Source organism: Cariama cristata, unplaced genomic scaffold, assembly GCF_000690535.1.
Source record: "Cariama cristata isolate BGI_N322 unplaced genomic scaffold, ASM69053v1 scaffold2531, whole genome shotgun sequence".
In the NCBI taxonomy this organism is placed as follows: Eukaryota; Metazoa; Chordata; class Aves; order Cariamiformes; family Cariamidae; genus Cariama; species Cariama cristata.
The window spans coordinates 43,275-61,712 of NW_009600827.1; the positions used below are offsets into that span (position 1 = coordinate 43,275).

General features: G+C 41.8%; 1 protein-coding gene across 1 annotated transcript; it reads right to left on the reverse strand.

Annotated features, from left to right (window-relative positions):
- Window positions 1-16,582: 16,582 nt before the first annotated feature.
- On the reverse strand, window positions 16,583-18,002 carry CHRAC1 (chromatin accessibility complex 1; the record flags this gene model as incomplete). The annotated part of the gene is made up of 2 exons (XM_009710161.1): window positions 16,583-16,896; window positions 17,876-18,002. Coding segments are annotated over 2 exons (273 nt in total), but the record flags the coding sequence as incomplete, so codon positions are not given.
- Between the last annotated feature and the right edge of the window lie 436 nt (window positions 18,003-18,438).

Below are 18,438 nucleotides of genomic sequence, written 5' to 3' on the forward strand. Positions count from 1 at the left end.
ATTCTAATTCGGTGATTAGGCTGCTGGGTCTTTTTGGTCATAGTAATGTAAATCCAGACTTTAAATTATGCTGGTATAACGGAAGGCAAATTCCAAGTCACATTGTCTGTCTTCCTGTGTTCCAACCAGGTTGTTCGTACCTCCCCTAATGTACCGCTAAACTGCAAAACCTTTCCATGGTGGGTACGTTGCACTTCTCTGTGCGTTTGCTTGAGAAGTTTGATATTTCATCAAAGATTTTAATTTGGCAGAGTTTTATATAAGAATTATTTTTTTTATGTGAATTATTCTTAACAAATAGGAAAAAGATCAACCGTTTTAAGATGCCATTTAGTTTATTTGCTGTTCGTTATGCAGAGACCTCTTGGATGTGAAATTCATCCTCCTCTTTCCCCTCCGTGCCAATCTGGAATTAATGACTTATACAGGTGGTCAGATGGGGTGAGGAGGGCAGAATCTGTCTTCACTTCTAATCTTAGTTCTGAAGCAGGCTGTGGGACTTCACTACATCCTGTTTAGGATGTATCGTTTGAGCTGGAATAGTCATTGCAGCTCCTTTTTGTGAGAAAGGGAGTACTGGGCAGACCCTTAATCAAAGAGTAGCTGTTGTCCGTGTATTCTCTTGGAATGAACAGAAATTTTGTGTAACTTTCTTTCCCTGAGTACGAAGAACTTGGGATGGTTACATGCATTTCAGGCGAGGGACATCTTTACCTCTTACAGATCTTTTTAAGCCTCTAATACTGCTAATTCTCCCTCCTTTCTTGTCCCCTCCCACTGTCCACAAGTGGTGAATTAGTGAATAATTTTAAGCATTTTTCTAAAAAGTATTGATTAAGTATATACTTTGAAAAGTACAGCGTGCTGCAAGTCCAGCAGCTATCTTTTTGGGAATAATTTTAATATAAATTACATATTCAAATATGTCTCCTCAAAAAAAACCAAACAAACCAGAAACAAAACCCAAACCACCCTGAACACCTATAAAACCCTACTGGTCGTTGTTTTTTTTTTCTTACCTCCCTTCTGTCTTGTAAGAACAGCAATATCTCAGGTAAACACAAAGCTCCAGATGTCTCTGTCTCACACACATTCCTACTGTTGAAGTCACAGTTGAGGTTGGCAGTTATAACAGTTATAACCACTAAGTCACTATGCAGCTCAGGTCAGCAATAACCAAATGTGCATTACCCTCTGGCAGTTGTTTGTTGGTTTGTTTTGTTTTTTTTTTTTCTTTCCTCCAGCCCGTGCAAAGAAGTTGCGTGACTCCCATTGCAAAAGGGCGCTGGGCAGGACCTCATCCCTCGCCTGCCTCTTGCTCTCCGTTATGTTCCTGGAATGACCTTTTGCTTCAATTCAGCCCTCGGTGCAGGCGGTCCTGGTGCTTAGCAGTCCTGAAAACTGATAGTAATTGTACCCCGGTGACAAAAATATCTTATTCCCATTGCAGGCGTGAGCAGTGTGGTGGACAAACTGACAACTGCCAGTACCGCAGTACTTCTTTTGTTTTCAAGGAGTGTGCTTGAGAGATGAACAGATATTAATGAGTTGTCTGCTATGGATTAGTCTTCTCTGAGTTTGTGTTTTCTTTTTTACATGGAAATGGTAACGGTATTGAAACACAAATATTCAAAGATAGAAACTGCTTGTAGAATCACTGTCTTTGGGGAGGCTCAGACTTGACTGGACAGGTCCCTGCACAGTCTCAGCTTGCTGGACCTTGTTTGAGTAGGGGGCTGGACCAGACATCTCCAGAGAGCCCTCCTGAAGTATGTGGTTCTGTGGCAACCCCCCAAAAACCAGCAGCAGCAAATGCGAAATGCTTCCGTCAGGAGGTGAAAAATAGTATCAACAAACATAAAATACTTTAAAGCTGTCTCTTTTTTTTTTTTTTTTAATGTACAAAATATAATGCAATAGTTAGGTTTGCTTGGTTTTGGGAATTTCTGCTCCAGTGGCTGAATAGAGTAAAGTGTCCGCTCCACCTCTTCTAGCGCCCAGGAAACAGCTGAGTTGATTCTTGGGAGGAAAGGTCCTGTTGTGAAATGTTGGAAGTAGGTGGATTTGTCTCTGCCTTATATGAGGTTGGCATTCCAGATAGCCCTATGCAATCTTAACACTTTTAGTTTGTATATATGCACTGATGTATGGAGTGAGATCACTTGTTTTTACTAGGATTCCTTATTGTGGCTCGGTTTGGTTTAGACTATTTCAGCAACCGTATTTGGCTTGCTGAATTGCAATCAATGATATTCTGTGTTACAGAAGCCTTGGTACATTAATTTCCTTGTTTCGAGATCTGTCAGATTTTGAGTGAGTTTGCTGTTTACCCCAGTTGTTAGGGAAAGGTGTTGTGTCTTAATCTGCTGGAGCCAGCGTGGAAACTTATGCTTAAAACAAAAATCCATAATAAATACTTTTGATCTTCTTCCAGGCCCCCAGGCTGTGTTTCCTGATTGTAAAAGCAAAAAGGTTGTGAAGATTTAGTTTTAATTCGGGCTCTTATCAATAACTCCTGCAGCCTTTGTCCATTTTTAACCTAAGTCTTGTTTTCACGTTAGTGTATCATTGTTATAGCTAAGACGAGATAATATTTCCACAAGGATTTTAAATTTAAATTTTTGAAGGGTAGGTGGGGGAGGTTAGGTTTTTGTGTGCCCAGGTTACTTTCTGAAAATATTGACGTTTCTATTCACGTTAAGATGCTTCTGAAGCTTTTATCTAAGTCATATGTGTACGTGCACAAAGGCTTTCTGTTAAATAGAAGATTGCGATCTGGAGGGCTTTGTGCATTGCTGCCAATTCTGTTTTCTTTACTGCAGCAGAGGGTCCTCAAATACAGTGGTCGTGTGTGTCTCGCCTGTAGAAACCTCAATCTTTCTCATGCCGATGAATCTCTGAAATTTAGTTGAGAGCAAGGATGACACCCCCCAGCCAGATCAGGTGGATTGTTCTAGGGTTTTTTTTAGCGTTCATGCCGATTGTTCCTTTTTGAGGAAGGAAGTTGATATCTTGAAGTGAGAACAGGTCAGTTCTGCACATTATGCTTATTCAAGGCTCTGAGTACTAAAAATGCAAGACTGGGACCGTTGGAGATTTAGATGGGAGATACTTGCCTCTTGATGTAATGAAGTAAGCATCTCTGGTGGCATAAATAACCCAAAGGGACTTTTTGGTTGTTTGGGTTTTTTAAGAGATCTTTTACACATTAAATAAAGGAATGTAAAAAAAGTTCTCACTCAGTATTTTTCACACTCAATACCAGTGTAATAAAATCACTTTTTTTCCTATTTTTTTAATAGTATTCTCCTACAGTAGCATCTCTTTTTATGTATTTGTCCTGCCAGTGTGGCTTTCTCAATTTCTAGTGCAGGGCAGTACTCTTTTTTTTTTTTTTTTCTTTTTTTAACTTTTAATTGCATTTGGTAACATGCTTCTTGATGCATACATGCAGTCTTTTCTAAGGAGAACTTCAAGTAGAAGGTAATTGCACTGATTTTTAACTCCCTTTTTACTGTAAGACTTCTTTTTTGCATCTGCTGTAGCTGTTTGAAAATACTGTAGATAGTGCTATATATAGCAGATACTGAAATGCTGTGGAGACCATTCCTTGTTCTTGTACTTTTCAGAATACTGCCATATTTTACAGTATTGCGATATGAGCTTTAGTTTGAAATGTTGTTATACTTTCTCTTTGCATTATGGTATGAATCAGAGGGCACAGTTGCTTTATTACAGTGGAAATATTTAGGGTTCATCTGAATTTATAAAATATTTCTTGCTTCTCTCCTCTATGCACATTTCTCCCACACTGTAAAGATACAAAGACAGTTTTTAAGCTATCAGTGTGCTTGTTGTCTGTGCAACGTTCAAATGCCAATCTTTGATATCACTGTTAGATGATTAATAGCATTAACGTAATATCCAGACTATCAGCTGTAGCTGTCACACGTTTTCCTTCCTTCTTCCCGCATCTGATTCTTGTGTCGTATGAAGAACCGCCAGTCTGTGTGGCAGAATTAGTGGAATAATAGGGATTTGGGATCCGAGTTACAATGTCTGGCTCTCTGTCCCTCCATGGGTGTGGGATTGTCAAGCGCAGTAGATGTTTTAGTGCTCTGAACTAAGAAATAGTGTTGCCTCTCTGCCCACGTGAGAAAGCCATCGATCTGCTCTCCATCAGTAATTGCCTTTTGCTTGTAACCCTTAGGGAAAGGAGAGACCAAAACTCCGGCCCCGTCGTCTAGCGTTAGGATGCAAAACAGCAAGTTTTGCCTCTTGTTTCTGAGGGTTAATGACTGGAAAGATGCATTCCTCCAGGATGGTTTTAATCCAAAGGATATGGTGGGGGTGTGGTGTGCTTGGTGTGGCACGTAATCCGTTTTATCTCATTTAGTGTGTTTCAGTTGCTTTTTCTGTGTTCTTTCTTTGCCTGAAGTGTTAATATGAATGTAATGGCTTGGCCAAATCACTACAAAAGCTGGTTTTGTAATACTCGTTAGTTAACAAGCAGATGCAGTTAAAGGCTACCTCCTGTATTCTTCCGCAGATTAATTAATTTTTAAAGTGAACCTACTACTAAGCAGCCAAAACGCTCCCAAAGGAACTGTATTTTTACTGTTTTGTTTCTTGCTGGAGAACTAGCGGTGCCATACTGTGATCTTGGATGGCTGCTCGTCATTCCTTCTGTCTTCCTAAGGCGTAGATGTGGCTTGTGTTGATGCAAGGTATTAAGAAGGTATCAGAAACGGCGAGGCAAATCGCATATCTGGCACGTCCGCCCCTGTGCAGGGTTACTCAATAGCAACGACTCCCTCTATAACCTGTCCCTTCACTCGCCGAGTTTGTGTACTGTTATTTCCAAATGGAAAATGTTTTCGTACTTTAGCTCTTGGCCGAAAAATGTCATGCTTTCACTGAAAATGACATGAAGGTGCTTGAAATATATTTTGCATCTGAGGCAAAAATGATGTATTGGAGTATTTTTTTAATGTATCTTTTAGAGAAGTTGACATGAGACTGTAAGAGTGAAAAGACTATATTCCCTGCTGAGATCATGATAAACTTTTAAATGGGGGGGGGGACCTCAACCCCAAACCAAAACACCAAAAACCAACCCCAAACTTGTGTGTTCATATTGTGAATATTTCGTGTCAGTTATGTGCAAGGCCTTGGCCGTAACTCAACCTTGAAATAAGTGCACGCAGACTAAAGGTGCTTTAAATGATCTGAAATGAAACTGTAGAAAACTGTGTTAATACTTCATGTTTTGTTTACAACGAATCCAAACAAGCTTCCTCATTTTATAATTAACCACTCTGCTGACAGAAATACTACCTGTTTAAGCACAACGCGCTGGTGTGTGGTTTCATAGCAGCGTTATGGCGGGGGGGTATTTAAAAGTAACTGGGCTTTATGCTACGGATGTTGGCATCTCAGAAGCAAGTTTGCTGGGATTATATGCTACCTGCAATGTCATAATCTTAATCTTGGGGTGTAGACACTAATGAATCTTATTGATGGCAGGGAGGATTGCCATCCTGAAGTTCTGATTTCTGGAAGCCAATTCTTGTTGAGCAGTGGTGAGTGACTGAATAAATAAGCTCACTAATAACTGAATGAGGTAAAATCCTCAACATTTTGTTCATTTCTCAGTTCTCCCCCCAAAAGCGTGAAGTATAGGGTTTTGCTCTAGGGTAAATGGCTGCTTTTCAGAAAATATTTCACTACGTCTTGTGTTACAGATCCATAGACACTATTGAGGTTGCTGTGGCCTGGAAGGGGTTTCACTGTGCAGGTGTGCTGAACGCAGTTCTCAGTGAGCACTTCTCCGTGAGCATATCCATGGAAAATGACAGGAGTAACGTACGCTTTCTGGACTAGGTCTGCAAACCCAAAGGAGCATCGGGAAGTTTAAGCGAGGAGGGAGCCCTGTGCTAGGTGCCCGTCATGCCTATACAGAAGAGAAATGCCATGCACGCTACACCAGCTATGCCATCCCTTGTGGAAATGAGATAAGGAGGCGAGGGGAAACATTTTCTTGCCAAACTGCTAATTAGGCACTCGTTAAGGTGACAGTTAAATAATATTCTCTTGGTTTTCCTTCTGGTTTCCCTGCGAGCAGACCCTGAATGCAGCCAGAGCTGTGGCACAGCCCCTTCCAGATCCCCCACCCCACCCACGTCCGTTGGCCCCTTCACCAAAAGGGCAATATTGGTGGGCGGTTCCCCCAAGTTTCAGCCCTCTGTATCAGAGGACTTTGGACTTAGAGCAAAGACAGGGACGTTACCTGAATTTGGAGGTGTGAGAGGATGGCGAGAGCTAGTCTTGGGAGTTTTGCGTGTGGCAGCGCTAAGGGGACCCACAGCACAAGATGAAGGCTGGCTACTCGTTCCTCCCATCTAAACACCCTCAGAAGAGTAATTGTTTTGCATTTATCCATACATTACCTCAACAGATGCATCTTAAAACCATCTGTGGCTACTCTTCAATCAGCCAACCTACCTGTGTTGTTTTGAAGAGCCTAGTATTTCCATTACAAATCTGTCCAAGGGGCGTAATCATTTCTACGTGGTTCTTACGAGCGCACAGATTGTAGTTATTTTCTTTCCCCCGCCTTTTGGATGTGCTGTTGTACCAGGCTGCTTTAGTTTTAGTTTGGTTTTCCCCCCTTCTATAAGCACAACTACAATACCTGCTGGAATAACTACTCTCTGATCATCAGCGGGCATTACAGGTATTGACTGACCTGGGAGCAAGCCTAGGAATTGTCCCTGAAATAAAAATTTACACTTTTCTGGCCATTTTAATGGGTTTTTTTGAGTGTGCTTGGCAAGAATGAATTGTGAAAAGGTCAGCAAGCAAGCTTGGGAGTTTCTAATCCCCTGGCTGGTGCTCTTTGTATTTGCTTTGTTAGGTTAGATTTCCTGTCAGAGAAAAAAAAATAACAACCCAACATTTACTGTGGACTCTATTCTGTATTTACCAGCTTTTCCTGTTATTAAATCCGTGAATAGAGGAAGCTTCACTCGTGCCAGTATACATAAAATAGCACGTTTTTGCTTGTTAGGTACCTCACTCAAAGTAGATCTGGTCTGTGCTTTATGGGCACCCCAAAATCTCAGCTTCTTGGTCACGTGCTGTAGGCACGATCAAACCTATCGTGTATCAACATAACGTAGAAAGAAGTTTGTTTCCAGATTTCACCAAGGTAATTCTGCATCAACTGTGAGATGCTCAGATCCCACTGTTTCTGTGCTGTAAAAAAAATAAGGTATGCTGACCCTAATTTTGTTGTTCCTGATACGTTTGCTCACGGAGCTTAACAAGACTGAGCCTTTAAATTGCTCATCTCGTTTACAAGTGACAACTTTGTAATTTTATTTTAAAGTAAATAACATGTTTCTAATTGCCTGACCGACTTTGAATCTTTAACTGATCTTCAGTTGTCTGCCAGTGTTGAATCCCCAGAATGTCTCCCACCAAGAGATCGTTGCATTTTTCCAGCTCTTTATTACCTGGTTTTGGGCAGTAGAAATAATTTGAGGACATGCGGGGGAAGGGTTAGATATTATGTGCGTTTCCTTAGCGAAGTTTCCTTAAGGAATAATTACCAGTAGACCGTTTGGGAAAGCAAGGCATTTGTTCAGGGGGAGAAGAAAAGAAAGAAAAGGAAAAAAGGAAAACAAAATGAAAAACATTAAGGAATAAGTTTCAGAATTCTGTATCTTGGAAAATCGAATTTTGAATTGGATGCAATGAGGAAGTAGGTCTGGCAAAGTTCTGTGCGATCCTGAAGAGTGTTACCACTTGTTTTCTGTAATTTGTTGATAAAGCTTAGTAGATTTTATTATATACATGTATGTGTGTGTGTATCCGTGTGTGTGTGTATACATACACACACATACGTTAGTGAAAGGAAAGTGGGATTGTTTATAGACTGTTTATAAAAGATACAAAGACAGTATTTTGCTGGAAATAATAAGCACAATTTCACTGGCTTCTGCAGTGCTTCGTTAGTTTGTACAATCACAAAACCCTCAAAATTTAGGGCAGTTCATAAATAATGATCCAGTCCCAGATTTCTGTGCAGCAAAGTGGTTAACTTGATCTTGGGAGGGTGAGATGGAAAACAGAATGTATTGATTAAATCCTTTTTTTTTTTCCTTTACTTTTGGTACATTGCAGATTTAACCGCCATCTGTTAAAGTTTTAATCTTTTGTTTAATAGTCTTCAATTTATTTTTTATAAAATAACTGGAAAAGAACCAAAAATCAGTTCAGAAATTTCATATTGTAAATGTTCCCTTGTATCAAAATGTTTTTATGACCATTTAAAGTTGCTATTTTTTTGAAAGAAGAAAAAAAAATACGTTAAGGGCCTCATTTCGAGTGGTACTAAATATATGTTGACTAGTTTGTATGTGTGTTGCATCCGTATTAAAATGTCTTGTGCTTGCGATATATAAATGATGTAGTGCTGTTTGGGTAAGAGTAACACTTGTAATACAAAAAGCAGACACAGAAATACCCTCGATTGACTTTAAATGCAGCAACGGCATTGTAGAATTTACCACATAGATTGTAAGCGTCGCTTTATGTTACCCAAACGATGCGGTTTCGCGTAGATGTGTGTAGCTTAAATACATTGTATGTATCTTGCTAACGTAGTTTAACATTTGCATGATGCTGTGTGGCGATGCCACTTTAAATTAAGCCTTAACAAAACGATAAATTTGTCAGAGTATTCTCAGAGTATGCAAAAATACTGTTGAACGAGAGTTAGGATGTTCCTATAGAGCTCAACTAGTAGAAAAGGAAGGCTTCTCACCCGAGAAAGAAAGGGAAACGTGTGGATCTGTAAACTGTGACCGACCTCTTTAGGCACTGGCTGTCACCGTTGCTCTACGGAAACTGGGCTCTCGGGCATTTCTCTGGCAGTCTACCAAAACCAGGCTTTCTCCAATCTCAGCTTTTTTGTTTTTTTTTTTGTTGAACATACTCTCCTCCTTCCCCCTGCTAGGAAATCTCTGCCTGAAGGAGGCTTGCGATTTAGCACTTCACTTTACATCGACAAAAGCTGTTCTTGAGTTCTGTGCTTGCTTCAGATAGTGCCATCGCTTCCATTTCTTACGACTGACGTAGAATCCTTAAAACATTTTAAATAGAGGCAAATAAAATGTTGGGGACCCAGCTTGCTTTTTTTTTTTTCTTTTTTTCGATTTGGAATCTACCTCATTTAAACAGTTGGGTGCTATTGACTCAAATTGTCGATGAGATTGGCAAAAGCGACCAAACCGCGTGCAATGACTGACCTCTTTGGAGGCGGCGTTCTGCGAACCAAAACCTCTGCGTTTATTGTTCGGAGACAACAATATTGTATTTGAGTTTTGTCCTTTGTGCCTTTGTGTTTTTTCCCAGTGCATAACAATCAGAAGTCATATTCTTAATTGAAAACAGCAAATGAATTTTAACCACACAGTAAAAATAAAGGCCACAAAACGTAGTTTTAGCAAATCTTAACATATTTTTCAGTGTATCAAGTTATAAAATGTACAGTATCACAGCAGACCTAGGCAAAGAGAAATACCCATAAAGAATTTTCTGAAATACAGAATCCTGACCCTAGATTTATACATCTCTGTGTGTATCTATCTATATATACATATATACACACACCTATAGCGTGCAATTTTGTGTGTGTGTGTATGTGTGTATATATATATAAAATGAAGGGATACATGTGTAAGGGTAAGGGAATAAAATGTCATTGACTTTTCCACAGTTTTGTATGTAACAGTTTACAACTATGTGCAAGTTTTTCTACTCTGTGAACCTTTTTACTTAAAGTTTTCCAAAAAGGAATTATTTTTGAGTTGTGATATGCTATCATTGTTTGAAGTTAAAAAAAAAAAAAAACCAAACCCACGACTTTTTTACCAGTACCTAATACAGAGGGGGAATCTTTTCTGTAAAATTGTACTTAGTGTTAAAGAAAACTCTATATATGGAATTGTAAAAGTGCTGACAGTCCATCGTGGCAGGACTTCAAAGCTGTTTCCGAAGGCTTTCAGCTGCAGAGAGACTCGAACAAAAAGAAAATGCCTCTGTTAAATGTTTTTATAAAACTGCTCCATCAGGTCTATACTTAAGCTATATTTTCTAAAGCCTAATCATCCTTTAATATGCTGCATATAAATTATCAGCATGGTTGCACTTTCTCAGTAATAATGTATGCCCTGCAATTGGCTCATGATAAGGACTTTAGTTTTTTAACAAAACAAATAGTACTTTGGGCAGAAGGTAATATTTATATAGGTACCTCAAGGAAAAAAAAAAAAAAAAGAGCCTGAATATGCTGCATTTTGTTCCTTTAACATTTTTCATGTAGCATTTGTTTGCTTTTATTTTTTATTAGTAGATTACTAGCTACCTGTTTTGCTTTGGGGGGGACCCTGGTAGCGTTTTAGGCTGTTGGTTTCTATTGCTCTTGTAGAATGTAGTATCCTGCCTTGGTTTCACGCAGTAGTTCGGGATGGGATTTGCCCTGCATTGTGTACGCAAGGGGGAGGGGGACCGCGAGGAAATACGCTTTACGTAGACTTCAGGAAAAGGATACTATATTTCTAAAACAGACAATACATGTTCCTAATTCTTAATTTTTTGTATTTTGTATTTTTTTTTTTTGTGCTCGTACTGCTTTCTTGACTCTTTTCTCAAATACGAGTGTGGAAAGGGGCAGCTTATTAATGGAGGTAAACCAAACTGACCAAACTTGCCCTGTTGGTCGATGTTTTGGGGGTGACGGAGAAGCGGCAGGACATGGGCTCGGCCTTGTCGTGTGCCAAATTGCCCAAATGCCGGCTTTGGTAAGAGTCGGGCCCCGTGTCGGAGCAGGATCTGTCCTGCTCTCTGGCCGCTTGTTAGTATGGGTGCGTTGGCTACTACTTTGTTTCCGAGTCAGTAAAAATCTAAAAATGTGCAGAGATGGGGAATTTCTTTGTTGAGAACTGTTGAAGGAAGCTTCAAAGGCTGTGAAATTGAGCATTTATTGTCATGTTTTTAAGCTTAGGTGGGTCCTTTTCCAAGTTTGTTTTACAGCTTGCAAGGTAAAATAGTTTGCACTACTTTTGCAATAAACTCATGAAAAACCTAACAGTTTCTGTTTTGGTTTCTTACTGTATATATACAACTAATACTAAAGATTTAGCATAGTGTTTTTCACCTCAGAACATAAGACTTGTAACAAGCTCAGAATGCTGTAATTCCTGACAAAATAATGATGTGAATGATATTTTATAAAGTTATTTTGTATGGTGTCAATTTTGTTTTGCCTCATAGTATGTCAATAAAATAAAATTCCTCATCTTTACAAGTTTTTGTTTGATGTCTTTGCATTTAATTTGGCCATTTTCTGCAGTTACTTTGTACACTGTGAGAGCGTTTTTCTGTGAGCACGCAGTGGGATGTATTCATGGCTTAAATAATTTTGCATAGTGAGTAGAGAATCACAGAATCATACGATCATTTAGGCTGGAAAAGACCTTTAAGATCACTGAGGCCAACCATTACCCTAACACGGCCAAGTCCACCACTAAACCACGTCCCTAAGCACCACGTCTACACGCCTTTTAAATACCTCCAGGGATGGTGACTCAGCCACTTCCCTGGGCAGCCTGTTCCAGTGCTTGACAACCCTTTTGGCAAAGAAATTCTTCCTCATATCCAACCTAAACCTCCCCTGGCACAACTTGAGGCCATTTCCTCTTGTCCTGTCGCTTGTTACTTGGGAGAAGAGGCTGACTCCCACCTGGCTACCCCCTCCTTTCAGGTCGTTGTAGAGAGCGATCAGGTCTCCCCTCAGCCTCCTCTTCTCCAGACCAAACCCCCCCAGCTCCCTCAGCCGCTCCCCATCAGACTTGTGCTCCAGGCCCTTCACCACCTTCGTTGCCCTTCTCTGGACACGCTCCGGCACATCAAGGTATGTCTCACAGAAGAGCGGCGGGAGGACATCTCATGAGCGAGGAGCTGCTGAATGCCACTAGACAGAGCGATCCCAGGAGATGGGTAAAAAGTCCCTGTGTACTATGCAAACGGCAGTTCTGTTGCAGCATTGGTGCTGTGATTTTCTTGCTGCCAGAGGTCAGAATAAAATCTGAAAATATTGATTGCTTAGTCTGTAGCTCAGATACTGTTTAAAGTCCCAGTGGCAGACTGGAGATTATACTGGAGGAGAGATCCTTATGGTATAACAAATTTTGCTCTGTTAAAATCGTAACCTAAATTTAAATGGACTGGCCTGGAGGCTTTTTTTGTGACGAGGGAGATCTCTGTTGCCTGAGAGCCAAAAAGTTCTTAGTCCAACCGCCCGCCCTTGCGTTACGCTGCTTAGCTGCATTTCAGATGTGTCCGTGGGCACTCGCCTGCTCTCTGCCCGGATTTCCAGAGGCAACATGTGCTGCTCTTAACTGAGCCTCTTAAAAGATCTAATCCTGAAATTATTTATGGAAGGTCAATATTTTGGGAACCGCTTGCCTGAAATCCTACCTGTTGTTGCTTTCTGAGTGCATACCTACGGTGATCAATTTTTAAACAGAAATGAAGTAAGCACTTGGTGTTTACTGTAAAGCGTCGAGTGAAGGGGAATACCAAAAAGGACTGCAAGTACGCTGAGGAACTCCGACTGGGAGCCCAACTCTGCAAACACAGGTTAGTTTTACTCAATAATATGAAATAATGTGACGGCCGCCTCTTCCATTTCAGGCAGAGCTTTATTTTTTCCCTTGTTTTTGAAATACTCCTTTGAATTGGATGTGGCTTTGCTGCGTGTATAGCTCTTGGGGAAAACAAATACCGTTCACTGGTTTTGATGGCAACAAGCTTTGGCAGATGGAAGGTCTTGGAGATGGCTGTGGCGGATTTTGGCAGTTCTGAAGTCCCCACTGAGGACTCTGGCTGAATGAATCCAGAAGGGTGTTCAAGTTCTTGTGGCCTCACTAATTGAGAGAGTATGTTCATCAACCCACAGGAAACTTCTAAGAGGGATGAAATATGGTAATTTATACTTGGTAACCGCCGTTCTTTTGTCATTTTTGCAAGCTTAGGAAGCTTCATCTCTTTTGAGCGGCCTTGGCTGGGGGGCAAGGATCTCACATGCGAGTATTGTAGGGGGAAAAAAAAAGCCCACAGAACTATGTCTGTAATAATAGAGTCATCCTGGGCAGTGTCTCTTGGCCCGTGTTCCACTGCCTAAAATCCCTGACCGCCTTAGGCCGGGATACCCTTAGGAGTGCCGCCAGCTTCCTGCAGCGCAGGAACATTCAGCACCTGCAAACTTTGCTTTTTTTTTTTTTTTTTTTTTTTTTAGTTTTCAGTGTGTCTCGTAAGCAAAGCCGGCTGCTTTTCGGTACAACCCTCTGTTCAGGATGCCTGTAATTTTGTTGAGATGTAGCTGTTTATAGTGAAGTTTCCCATACTAGATATGGATAGATAGGGACTTGAGCGTAGCTTTCCAGTACCTGAAGGAAGGTTGTCCTTGGCATCATGGACTTTCCTGTTCCTCCTTTGGGTGTAGGAAGAGGCTGTGGTGGTTGAAGTACTCCCGGGTTTTGATGCATGGTCCATAAGCAGCAAGCTCCTTGCTGGAAAGGTTGGCAGGAGCAAAACAAAGTCCTTCGAAGTCAGCAGGGGCAGTGGTGGCAAAGCCCAAACTGCACATAGCATCTGCTGGAGACCTTCCACATCAGTGGGGAGCTTGGTGCTGGTGGGGAAAGAAAACCAAGAGAGAAGTCTGGGACAATCACTTTTTCTTGTTTCCCGGTTGTTTCAGCTGTCGAGTTTAGTGGCTGCCAGGCAAATTATCCCGTTGCAGAGTGAGACACAGGCTGGGTGCTTTGTTTTGTTCGAATGCGCCTCAGTCACTTTTGGCCCAGCCTGAGGAGGGTCACGTTAAATGATGTGGTTTGTAGCTGGAGCCTTGTAATAGCTTGTGAGTGGCGGGATGTGTGTGTGTGTGAGATTTACTGTGAGGGATAAAGGTGCGCTGGAACTGGACTGGGCTGTGTCACTTGAAATCTTACAGTAGCGTCCCACTGTATTGGTCAGTCTATGTGCACAGCTGGTCTCGCTTTCCTTCAGCGTGTAGCCCAGCGTTAATGTGCTGGTTCGGCATTTTTGGTTGTGGAGGGTTGACCTTGGGGGTCAGATGTGCCCCCAGCTGCTCGCTCCTCCTCACCAGGACAGAGGAGAGTAGGCTAAAAAAGCTCATGGGCTGAGGTAAAGACAGGGAGATCGCGTACCAATTACTGTCACAGGAAAAGCAGACTTGAGGAAAATGAATTTATTGTATTGTCAGTCAAAATAGATTTGGGTAGTGAGAAAGAAAGACAAAAACTGAAACACCTCCCCCCAACCACGACTTTTCCCCAGTCCCACCTTCACCCCCTCACTCCTGACTCCTCTCCCTCTCAGGGGCACAGAGGGGGGGGCTGGGGGTTGCGGTCAGTCAATCACAGTACGCTCGTTTCTCCCTCCTCGCACATCTCCCTGCTCCAGCACAGGCCCTTCCTGGGGCTGCAGCCCTTCAGGGACACCCTGCTCCCGCCTGGGCTCTCCACGGCCGCAGCTCCTGCAGGAAATATCCCCCGGCGAGTTAAACAACGGAGCTGCCAGCTCTGGGATCTGGCTATTCCGCTGTGACTCCTCAGCACAACTGGGGTGATGGCCAGTGGTTTAGGGCTCTCCCATCCATGATTTGATTTATCTTGTTGCCCTCTACCCTGTTTACACTACAGAATTACCCTGCAGTTTTGTGCTAGAGTACAAATAGTGGGTTTTTTTTCCCCAAAGCGGGCGAGTACTAGACTCACCAAGCGTTGAGCAATGCCACACAACGTACATAGCCTACTGCAGGCCACCTCCTCCCCCCACACAGACAGCATTCAGCCCTCAGTTTCCCACCGATCTCCACGCACTTTTAACAATAATATTTTTTAAAAAAGCAAAACCACCCTTTCAACAATAGTGTAGTTCCGTATACCGACTTGGGAATTTCTCTAGGGATAAAGCATCACTTAGCACTCACTGCAGCGTTCCTGATACAATACAATTTTGATTTATGGCAACTTTGGGAAAATTTTTTATAGTGCCACATACTTTGATCTTTTAAAATAAGAAGAGCATTTCTAGTGTGGCTCAGTAGCTTTAGTCCTCTGCCAGTCTCTCATCTTACCTGCCTAACCCCCGTTTCTGCTTTCTTAGAACAAATCTGGAGCATGCCAGATTATGGAGTTGCTAGAGCTTTCTGCCTTGTGTTTTAGGAGCGGTTTAGTGTATTTGTGTCTTCAGCCTAAGGGAAACGGTTAGTATTGTCCTGACAGGGAGGACAGAGTTTCCTGGTAACTCTTTACCATGCCATCCACGTTAGGGTGTGCCTTGAGACATCTCCCTTCCTGACTGATTTAGGGCAGGTTGCTGCCCAGCCTTTTGGAAGGGGAGGTTTTGTTCCTTGTTAATGTTCCCATGCTTACTGGGGGCATTCTTCACACCCAGGGAGAGATCTTGGTCACTTCTCTCCCACTGACATTGTGCAAGTGTTAGTTGTGTATCAGCAGAGACTGCCTTAAATGGTGACACAGAGCTAAGACTCCCAAAGCAGACTCCATCTGGTTAGTATTGCTGATAGAGACTATTCAAAGCATCACTGAGGTTTTTGTTCCCCCTTCCTTCCTGGAAGGATGAACAGTGAGCACGCTAGGCTTGTACGCTGATGACGTATGTGACCGAAGCTGGAAAGAACTATAGAAAGTCTCTGCATCAATTGTCACTTTTCATACAAAACATTTATTTTAAAAAAGTTGCATATAAAGTTCTACACAGGACAGTTACCATTTGTCTAGTAAAAAAACAAAACAAAAAAAAAACAAACCTCAAAAGAAAAACAAATGAGAAAGTCCAGCTCTGTCACTCAAATGGTAAAAGGGTTGCTCCTTCTCAACAATCCACATCTAATAGACTTCAGTGTGCGTTCTGGTAGGGCACCATGGACAAACTGCAGAAGTAGAGTTCATTAGAGAAAAAGGTTCTAGATGTACATATTTACATCGTTATCTAATGCACATACTTTGTACCACCACTGCCGCAGAACCACATTAGCTCTTGGAATGGATCTCATCCTCTACCCTGTTTCTGTGCCGACATGGTTATTTAGGCTGCATTACAGAAGTAGCTCTTTTTTACAGAAGACTTTTTTAATGTGCTTGGTCTGCTGCTAACGCCCTGGCACTGTTCCAGAAAACTGAGGGAGGGTTTCATCGGCTATTGGCTCCCCAAGGAGGAAAAGGCTGAGGATAGTAGACGCTGCGTAAAACTCCTCCCCTCCCCTCCTCTTCTGCTCTTAGGAGAAACACAAACTGGGGAAGGACTCCCTTCTAGTCAGAGGGTGAAAGAGCTTTTGGACTGAAAGCTGCTCGTAAGACATTTTAAATGTGGACAATGATTGTCTGAAGAAGTAATTTTAAATAATCTGAGCAAGTTCTGCTGTCAGATTTATATTTGCTCTTCTTACCCCGCCAGGTTTCTGAGGGAAGAATTCCATTCTTCAATAAGTATCAAGTTCAATTTCTAAACTTCTTAAAGCAAAAGCAGATGGCTCAGTATATAAATATATCCAGCATCTGGATTCTCAGTCACAAAAATAACATCCTTTATAGAACAGAAAATGGATCAACTGTGAAGCAATTCTCCATTGGCCTTAAGATCCAACATCTTCATCAACGGCTTCATCTTCATCCTCTTCCTCCTCATCCTCTTCATCATCTTCCCCCACTCCTCCATCTTGCTTCTCTTTTTCAAGCATTTTTAAGTATTTGCTAGCTAGGATCTTCTTTGGCAAGATATCTGGAAGGTAGAATTGTTTCTTTTACAGTCAGTTTGAATACTTATATTGCCTCATTAATACTGCTCCATCCATACCACTAATGAAATGAAGTCAAAAAGAGGCTTTGTTAAAAACATTATCATTTAAGTGAACAACCAGGTAATTCAGTCTGACCTATACAGCTGTAAGAATAAGGGGGAATTACCCACTTATGGTACGAGTAACCAAAGACGAGGAATGTATTTTACAACTGATTACTGGCAACCATCTTTACTATCTGCTCACGTATGTTAATTGATGTAAAACTGAGTGCTCAACTACTCAGCTGCCTTTTAGACAGATTCAACAAGCCAGCTGTCCCATTTATGTCCTGTAGAAACAGTTTTACTCCATTAAGGTAAGATATTTGTTCAAGGCAGTAACGATGGACCCAAGATAAAGCAGAACTGTGTGGTCTGAAAGTATGTCCACAGGGAACTCGGTGGAAGACTGGGCTAGGACTATCTTATTCTCCACCTGTATCTTTGAGCTAAGCGTTACAACAAAAATCTGAGTAGCAGCAAAAAGCGTGTGCGCCCGCACACGTGTGTACACACATACATATAAAAGGAGAGAGGAACCACACGATGGATCGCTTTGAGAAACAAGACTTACAGATTTTAAACGTGTAATTTTGGGGCCACATAACTTCTCACATAAAGATGTGCAGTAATCTTGTTTTATAAGGTGAAAGCTTTCAGATGGAGTTGCTGGAATTTAAGAAATACTTCAGGCAATATGCTGAGAACTAACTAGCCTTGTGTAATTTTGAAGCACCAGAAAAATCCCCATTCACAAAGAAATGTTTTCAGTGATGTAGTTTACGAGTTCCAGCTGAACGTTATACAGGAGATTAATGACCAGCAGGAGAATTGTGTCCTTACAAAACAATTCAATAAGAGCAAGATTTCATTTTTCCGTACTACATACTGGATTTACAATCAATCACGCTATAGATACCTGCAAGGAACTGAAAGGTCTCACACTCTTCTGCAGTATGAGACAGGTCGCTGTAAGTTAGAGCGTTCTTCTCCTTGCCTCTGCCATGTTTGTAGGAGTATGTAGCCAAATACTGAACAAAAAGCTCCTAAAAAAATTAAAACAAAAGCAAAGGGTCAAACTATGAATTCACATGCATAGTTGGCAGCAGTATTCTTTAACCCCTACTTAAAGGAAAAGTCAGCGTATTTAACTGTACATGTAGTGGGCACTCTGTGCAGAGCCTCACTCATTTCAGAAAAGCTTAAGGTCAGGGTATGGTTGCATCTCCTGGAAGCACTGACCGCAGGCTCGGGTTCTGGTACGTAACTTAAATTTGGGCAGCTCCTCAACACTTTCCACAGCCCAGCAAGTGACACTTGGGATCCGAAAACAGCAGGGTTACCATTTCCACACGGCCCAAGCTATACTAATTGAGAGCGGTGGGAAAGAAGAACCTCCCGCATCGCTCGGGGAGACGCCTAAAGCCCCTCGTCGCCCCGCGGGGCCTGAGGCGCGGGGCTGCCCGGCCGCCGAGCGGCACG